This window comes from Perca fluviatilis, chromosome 13 (genome assembly GCF_010015445.1).
Source record: "Perca fluviatilis chromosome 13, GENO_Pfluv_1.0, whole genome shotgun sequence".
In the NCBI taxonomy this organism is placed as follows: Eukaryota; Metazoa; Chordata; class Actinopteri; order Perciformes; family Percidae; genus Perca; species Perca fluviatilis.
The window spans coordinates 38,456,911-38,465,640 of NC_053124.1; the positions used below are offsets into that span (position 1 = coordinate 38,456,911).

The 8,730-nt window shown below is 39.7% G+C and overlaps 1 protein-coding gene across 1 annotated transcript; it reads left to right on the forward strand.

Moving 5' to 3' along the window:
• Window positions 1-6,098: 6,098 nt before the first annotated feature.
• Window positions 6,099-8,375, forward strand: LOC120571053 (gastrula zinc finger protein XlCGF8.2DB-like). The gene has a single exon (XM_039819754.1). The coding sequence runs from the start codon at window positions 6,193-6,195 to the stop codon at window positions 7,273-7,275; it is 1,083 nt and encodes a 360-aa protein (XP_039675688.1). The 5' UTR covers window positions 6,099-6,192; the 3' UTR covers window positions 7,276-8,375.
• The last annotated feature ends 355 nt before the right edge of the window (window positions 8,376-8,730 follow it).

An 8,730-nucleotide genomic window follows, 5' to 3' on the forward strand; every position in this document is an offset into this window, starting at 1 on the left:
CCAGCAAAACTCATTTCATAGTCTCTTAGGTAGAGGATGTAACTTCCCATTTGGACTTATTGATTCTGGTAAGGCCCCACTGTATATGAAACTAGGCTGCATCCTGAGATCTGGGGAAAACTTCACTTCCAGCTCGAAGGACCAATTATTCAATAGGTATTCACTTATGACTGTATAGGTGATGGTTACATATAGGGATGTACTGCTTGGGGAAAGAAATAACACTGATTGCTTCATTAAGTTGCTATAAAAACAGACATCTATGTCATTTACATAAGAGAATGTCAACATTCTCCAAATACAACAGTCTTATTAGAAATATAAAGGCACAGCTAAACTATGATTAGCATTAGGAAGCCACATGGTGATTAGATTAGCTCTGCATCAACAAAAGTCTCACCAAAACACAGTGAAAGACTCAAATAATGTCCAGATCAGACAAAAATGGTTTTACTCACAGTTCATCAGAGACACACACAACTTCAACCATTTGAATGCAGTAAAGTCCTCTTCGCACTCTGTTATTCTGACAAGTCTCTAGTTATGCCTCTTAATGTGGCTATATGTAACTTTCAGTTTGTGTTGATTCTAGCGGCCGCTTTGGACACAAGTAGTAGTGTTTTTACCACATCTGCGTTTGTAAAGGTCTTTTCTTCATGGTGCTTTATTGCCCACTGTATTACTGAGTTAGCATTACCGCGAGGTCGTATAGTCTTGATGAATGTTTTGCTTGGACAAAAAATCATTAATGTACAATAAGAGAATAAATTACCGATGCATCGTTGTATTTCAAGTGTTGCTTACAGTAACTTAGCCTACTTACCTAAGGGGCCTATTCGGGCTGGGTTTGGAATTATACAATTCTGTACTTGTCTCCATCTTTCTGGCCACAGTGAACCTGATAAATCACGGTGTGTTTTTGTGGACAAATTGATGGAGAGATGTGACATTTTGTGTGTCCAGGAGACGTTCCTGGCTAAACAAGGATACAATATGGAAGGACTTAATTCTATACATATGGACTTTCATGGGGCGGGTGAATCAACAACTGACCTAAGTGTTAAAGTTGTCCAGGGGAGAATTCCAGGGGGGGGTAGCCACGATATGGAATAAAAAATATGGCCAGTTGGTTAATGTTATAAGATTGTGAGTTGACTGGGCTATTGGGCTTGAGCTGTGTTGTAATGATAAGAAGATAATAATTTTTAATGTCTATATGCCATATGAGTGCATACAAAATGAGGATTAGTACTTCAGTAGATTGGCATTTATCATGTCTTTTATCCAGGACAATTCTTCTACCTGTATCTATGTCGTTGGTGACATGAATGCTGATAGAACTGATGCCAACTCTTTATTTGGTAATCATTTAATGGAGTTTTGTACAGACAGTGGATTGATTTTATCTAGTAAGGTACTATTGCCAAATGATAGTTATACTTATATCAGCGAGGCCTGGCACTCTACTTCCTGGCTAGACCACTGCCTTTGTATGCACATGACTCCATCAATATTCTGAAGATTGATTATGATCTGGCTACTACGAACTGTATACCCTTTATCATGGTTTTGAACACGGGCAATTTACCAGTGTTGTTGCCTGTGGCTAATGGCATTGATGTAGGGAAAATAAATTGGTCAAAATTGTCTAAGAAAGGGGACTTCCGGTGAGGCTGCGTAGTGAAGCGTCTGCGTTAGCCCCCCGCTCCTAATCCTTTTCATCTCTAACTTTCTTTGCAGTCCAGCCAAAGCGCTACAACTACCCATTCAGGGTGGGAAATTAACTTTTTTGCCCAATTTTACCAGCCACTTATATTTTTTACCAGCCACTTTTTCCGGAATTCAAATTTAGAAAAAGTGCACTAGCATATTTTGAATTGCTTCAATACATAATTTTGTATTATTAATACATATTTTATTAATATAGGCAAATAAAAACTGATGTGAAAAAAAGCCTGCAAGACCAGGGTAAAATTGTGTTTGGTCATATTCTACAGTAATTTTTGGCCTACATGTTTAATGAATAAAAAACATATTGAATTAGAAACAATGGAAAAATACAATTTTAAGTTATTGTGTCGGGATATGAACTGTAAGAATGGACAACACTGTAAGGATTTATGTTCCCTCTATGAAGCTAAATCTCGAGCTCGGTATCTCCAGCAGGCCTCTATATTAACATGACAAAAGTGTGCAATGCTAAGCCAGGTTGGAAGTATCATGTAGAAGAGCTCCATGCAGAGGCCCGGAATGCTTTTAAAAAATGGGCTAAAGCAGGAATGCAGAAATACGCTAATGCTAGATTTAAATATGCGCTTCGCTATATTAAAAGAAATGAAAACACTATGAGGTCAGATTCACTGGCATGGAAGCTGCAAAGAAAAAGAATGTTAATGACTTATGGAAAGAAATAAAAACTATTAATAATTGCAAAACATCTGTTCCATCTAATATAGATGGTGTGAGTAGTCCTGATGAAATTTCACAGTTATGGCGGAAACAGTATTGTGAACTGTTAAACTGTGTGAAAAGTAATCTGTTTGTAGTGGATAATGTAGAGTTTAATGATGATGTTGTCACTTCTGCTGAAGTCCATGAAGCAATATTGAAGTTAAGAGATATAAGGCCTGTGGCCTGGATAATATTACAGCTGAACATATTAAACTTGCCAGTAAGAAACTGTGCCCTCTGGTGGCTATGTGCTACACAGGTTTTTTTTGTTCATGGAGAGTTACCTGATTCTATGCTCTCTGTTGTGCTAGTACCAGTTATTAAAGATAAACAGCTCAGATAATTACAGGCCAATAGCTCTGGCCAGTGTTATGTCCAAAGTGCTGGAGACAGTTCTGTTGTGTAGACTTGAGAGGTACGTCCTGTCTTAGATTACCAATTTGGTTTTAAACGAAAGCATGCCATTGATTTATGTATTTTTGCACTAAAGGAAATTTTAGATTAATATAATAGGCAAAATTCCACAATGTTCTTCTGCTTCATTGATTGTGTTAATCATGAGAAATTATTTTTAAAATGGTCTAAATGTGGGGTCCCTGGTTTTTTAATTAGAATCTTGGTTTATTGGTACTCTCATCAGACAATGAGAGTGAGATGGGGGAATGTAACATCTGTTCCCTTCCAAGTGACCAATGGTGTTTGCCAGGGAGAAATTCTGTCTAATATGTACAGTATATGAATGATTTGTCTTTGATTTTGGTACAGGTTGTAGGGTTGGTGACTCACTAATTAATCACGTTATGTACGCAAATGATTTGGTCACTTTTACAGTGCTGGGGTCTCATTTATAAACATGGAATACGCACAAAACGGGGCTGAAAATATGCGTACGCCACTTCCCACGCAAAGGTTGTGATTTAGAAAAAACAAACTTGACGAGAGAATGTGCAGTCCTCCACGCAAACTCTGACTTGGAGACAAAATAGGAATTGGCGACGCAGATGGTGAGGTGGTGAACTGAAGTCAGACTGCAGAGAGTAAATGGGAAAAATGATTACTCTTAATATTTTCAAATATTGATATGCCTCACGCACATTTTTTCACTCCATCCACGTTACCATGAAGATTAAATCCAGCAGTGTTATTTGCGCTTGTACTTAGTGATACTTGTTCCATAAACACCTTGTAAAATCCAACTCAAATCTTTAATAAAAATGTGTTCTTAATGTTTAATAGGCATGTCTCACCGTCACATTGTCCGCTACGGAGCACATGCAGGAGGAGGAGATGGCCCGACTGCATGGAATACAGGATAGCATCAAATACCCTACCATTAGATAACGGGAGAACACAGTGTAAATAACTAAATATCGGTCTTTAAAACTGTGCATATATCATCAAATGTCAAAGTCTGGAAATGCAGCCGTTACGCTCTCGCGCAATCGTTACACTTAATGTCCTCGTTATCAGTCCAAACTTTAATACTGTTCATAACAAAACCTGCATGAAGAAAATTGTGTTTGCCTATTAGACTTTCGTCTTCAAATTGCATCTCGGGGTGGGGGATACCACTAGTTGATGCTGTGATTTTGGACCATGACGATGACTGGCTAATATACCGATTTAAATTCCCTAAAGCTGCGCTCTTGGATCTATGTACTGAATTGTGTCCAGTAGAGAGGGCAACGCGCCGGAACCGTGCCATCCCGGTCCAAATACAGGTTCTCACCACTTCTTGGGGCAACCGGCTGTTTCCAGAGGGAAATGTCAGACAGCTAAGTGTTTTTTTTTTATATATATATATATATATATATATATAAATATTATATATAATCTTCACCTTTATCACTAAGGCTTGTTTGGACATAATTTATAGTTCTGTTAAATCTTATCATATACAGTAGGTCTGGTATATCAAAGCTGTCCCCGATTGCCGTAATACCTGCCGTTTTGGAAGATATTATTAATAAAGGTAGTCTATAGATCCGGTTTCCCTACACTGGAAGCAATTCCCGAGTTTCTGAGAGGTTTTTTGCTTTTTCTCTGCCAGTCGTCATGATTTGGCATGATTCGCTGTAACGAAAGAACAACTGCCAGGGTCATTAACATACTACACTTGTAGTCAATCTGTGATTTATAAAGGGAACATTGCTTACAGGTGTGCGTACACACGGTTTTATGAATCTGACTTTTTTTTGGCGTATGCCATTTTGGGCTTTTGGGCGTACGTACACTTATAGTAAGGATCCTACGCACAGTTTCATAAATGAGACTCCTGGTCTCCAACAGCTTCAGAGAATATGCACACAGTATGGTGCTGATTTTGATATAAAATACAATGCTAAAAATAGTAAGATCATGATCATCAGAAGTAGAGAAGACGGACAGTAAACCTTCCCTGACTTCTATCTGTCTGATACTGCACTTAGGGTGTGTAGTGAAATTACATATTTGGGCCATATTATTACAAATGAAAAGGATATCTATAGGCAGCGTTGGAAGCTGTATGCTCAAGCGAACATGCTGTGTCGTAAGTTTAGCATGTGCTCTCTACTTGTGAAGATCTCACTCTTTAGAGCGTATTGTACACCTTTGTATACTGCCTACCTGTGGTGTCGTTATAAGCATGGGGGCATTAGAAAACTCATAATGGCATTTTATGACAATGTGAGGCTGCTACTGAGAGCTCCAAGAAGCTCCAGTGCAAGCCATATGTTTGTCAGTGTCGGGGTACCTACATGCTCTGCTGTTTTACGTAACCTGATGTATAGATTTATGTGTAGCATATCTGAGTCAGAAAATGCCTAATTGCTGTTTTGGCTAACCCTGTACGCAGTTCTGTCAGATTTTCTTCCAGACTGTGGAACCATTTGGCGAACATGTCTGTATATTACACAATCAACATTGTGGAAGGCTTTGTATTTTTATGTTTTAATGTGTGTTTTTTATTATTATTGTGAAATGGATCCCCCTGGGTCTGAAGTGTAACCAATAAATCTTCTGCTACCTTTCACCTGGCTTGATACGCTAACGCAGGCTTTTCCGGTGTTACAAAAACATCTGTGACCCTTAAGAATGTGTTACTGTTGCAACGAGCACCAGCAACGGCACTAATAAAAACAACCTAAAAATAGTGTTTTTTCCACTTCCTTTCCGTCTCATTTGCTGTTACAGCTCATTTAAGTTCATATTATGAAAAATGACAGTTACAGAAACACTAAAGTTACTTATAGTCACTTTAATTACCGACTGCGCCAATTTGTGCTCAACAGCGCAGTTGCATTATTTCACCACAAGAGGACCCTAATATGTCAGTCAACAGCCTTTCCAACAGTTTCCCAAGGCTGAAAAGGAAGACTAATAGTGTAGATGTAACCTAAGTAACTGTCTGAACAACCAGTATTTCTTTATAACAATCACAATCCAGGTGATAAGATACAGTTCCACAACATTTCTCTGTATGTGTTTCCTGCAGATGTTGAGCAGCTGTTGGTGGTTAAAGAAGAGGTCCCCCCTGAGCAGCAGGAGTGTAGCTCCAGTGTGGACCAGCAGGAGCCAGAGCCCCCCCCACACATTAAAGAGGAACAGGAGGAACTGTGGAGCAGTCCGGAAGGAGAGCAGCTTCAAGGGCTGGAGGAGGCTGATATCACCAAGTTCCCATTCACTCCTGTCCCTGTGAAGAGTGAAGATGATGAAGAGGAAGCTCAGTCCTCACAGCTTCATCAAAGACAAACTCAACACATGGAAACCGAAGCTGATAGAGAGGACTATGGAGGACCAGAACCAGCCAGGAACTCACATCCACTTTTACAACCAGAGACTGAAGACCAGACTGGAGACTCTTCTGAACCTGACACTGATGACAGTGCTGATTGGAAGGAGACCAGAGAACCTCAGTCAGCTTTAAACTCTCTGAAACATGATTCAAGATGTAAGAAACCATTCAGCTGCTCTGAGTGTGGGAAAAGATTTGGCGTCAAGTATAGTCTGAAGACACATATGAGAATCCACACAGGAGAAAAACCTTTTAGCTGCTCTGAGTGTGGTAGAGCTTTCACCGATGGTGGAACCATGAAGAGACACATGAGAACTCATTCTGGAGAGAAATCTTTCAGCTGCTCAGTTTGTAAGAAATATTTTTCACAGAGTGGATATTTACAGAAACACATGAGAATCCACACAGGAGAGAAGCCTTTTAGATGCTCAGTTTGTAATAAATCTTTTACGCTGAGTGAAAATTTACTGTCACACATGAGAACTCACACAGAAGAGAAGCGTTTTAGCTGCTTAGTTTGTAATAAATCTTTTACACGGAGAGGAAGTTTACGGTCACACATGGCCGTAGTCCACACAGGAGAGAAAAGATTCAGCTGCAGTGTTTGTAATAAATCTTTTACACAAAGTGGAAGTTTACAAAGACACATGATAGTCCACACAGGAGAAAAACCTTTTAGCTGCTCTGAGTGTGGTAGAGCTTTCACTGAACGTGGAACCCTGAAGACCCACATGATGACTCATTCTGGTGAAAAACCTTTTAGCTGCTCAGTCTGTAAGAAATCTTTTACACAGTGTGGAGCTTTAAAGTCACACATGGCCGTAGTCCACACAGGAGAAAAACCTTTCAGCTGCTCAGTTTGTAACAGACGATTTGCCCAGCGGTCTGAACTCAAAAGACATAAATGTGTTGGTCCGATGGAAACAGAAGCTGATGGAGAGGACTGTGGAGGACCAGAACCAGCCAGGAACTCACATCCACTTTTACAACCACAGACTGAAGACAAGACTGGAGACTCTTCTGAACCTGAGACTGATGACATGAAATAATGTTTGTGCCCTTAAGTCCAACCAAAACTTCTAAGTATCAAACAAAAATCTTTATGTATCAAGATCTAGATAGAAGACATTATGCTGTGTGGTAGGAAAAAGTACACTCTTATTTTATTAGATGTTGTTTTGTCTTGTAATGTCTGTCATATAATCAATTATAATCAAGAAATCAGACAAATGTAACCACCCGATATTTTATAGGGCACACATATATATTCACTTCTTTCTAAGTAACGTATGTTTAGCAAGATTAACTATTAATCATGTATCAATATGAGAGTTTATTCAATACACATTGGGTTCATGTTTTAATTTTGTGTATCATGTTTAAGCACAATTTAGGCCCAGCAGTCTCGGAGAGGAGACTTTTCTCTCTGTGTCAGCGAGACAGGAAGTGCAGGTTGAAAGCTATCTTTAGTTTAACCAAGGGAGATGTGATGGAGGTAGCATAGGGAAGTTAGCCTAGCACGGTGTTTCCTGTCAGGGAGAGGAGGAGTTTTCTCTTTGAAGCAAAGCTGAGATGGACATATGATGATCTGTATAAAACTATAAAAACTCACTTGTGCATTGCTATGGTCCAAGGTAATATGATCAGTGACACCAAAATGATTAAGGTCTTTTGGCATGTATAGTGTCTCCTATGCCACTAATTAGGCCATGGTAAAGCTAATAAAGTAAAGAAATATAATCGTTTGAATATGACCGGTGTGGTACACCAGGACATGCTGAGTACCCTCCAGGATGAAATAACGTGAAATCATTTGAAGTAAACCATCTGTTGACTAGCATGTACGTTAGTAGTTATTGTCTGGGTCACAACGACCTAGGTGTACTTAAGAAAAGGAAGATGAGAGGACTGTTAGAAGTAAAAATATCAACAGTTCAGGTCCATCTAAAGATGTAACAAACATGAGGTAACTGTGGGTGTGAATGTGTCCAAATGACACCGCCCAAAACGCTGTATAAGAAGAGTCATATGAAACTTAGATTCAGTTGTCTAATCGACTGACTATCACCAGTGATCAGTTGATGTGTCTGAGGCAGCTCTGTTTGTTTGTTAAAATGTAACTAATAAATCTGCATGGAGTGAATATCAACAGTCTCTGGAGTCTTCATGGTGTCCTCACACAGAAATAAAATGGATAGAAAGGCCATTTGCCATGGTCATTTGATGGGTACACAACAAAATGGTGATTGTAGTTAGTTGTCCAGTGACGATACACGTTAGTGGGGCCGTAATCTGTGTCAAAGCTCGCTGGGAGGAGAGCCTCCTGACGCAGCTCGGGTGATGTTCTCGGAGGGAATGAGGAGGAACAGTTAGACCCAGTGACAACGGGGCAGCGGACCGCTAACGTTAGACCCAGCGGCAGTGGGTCAGCAGACCGCTAATGTTAGACACCGCAGCAGTGGTCAGGTATACAAACTCCTCACCTTTTGGCGAAATTCATATTT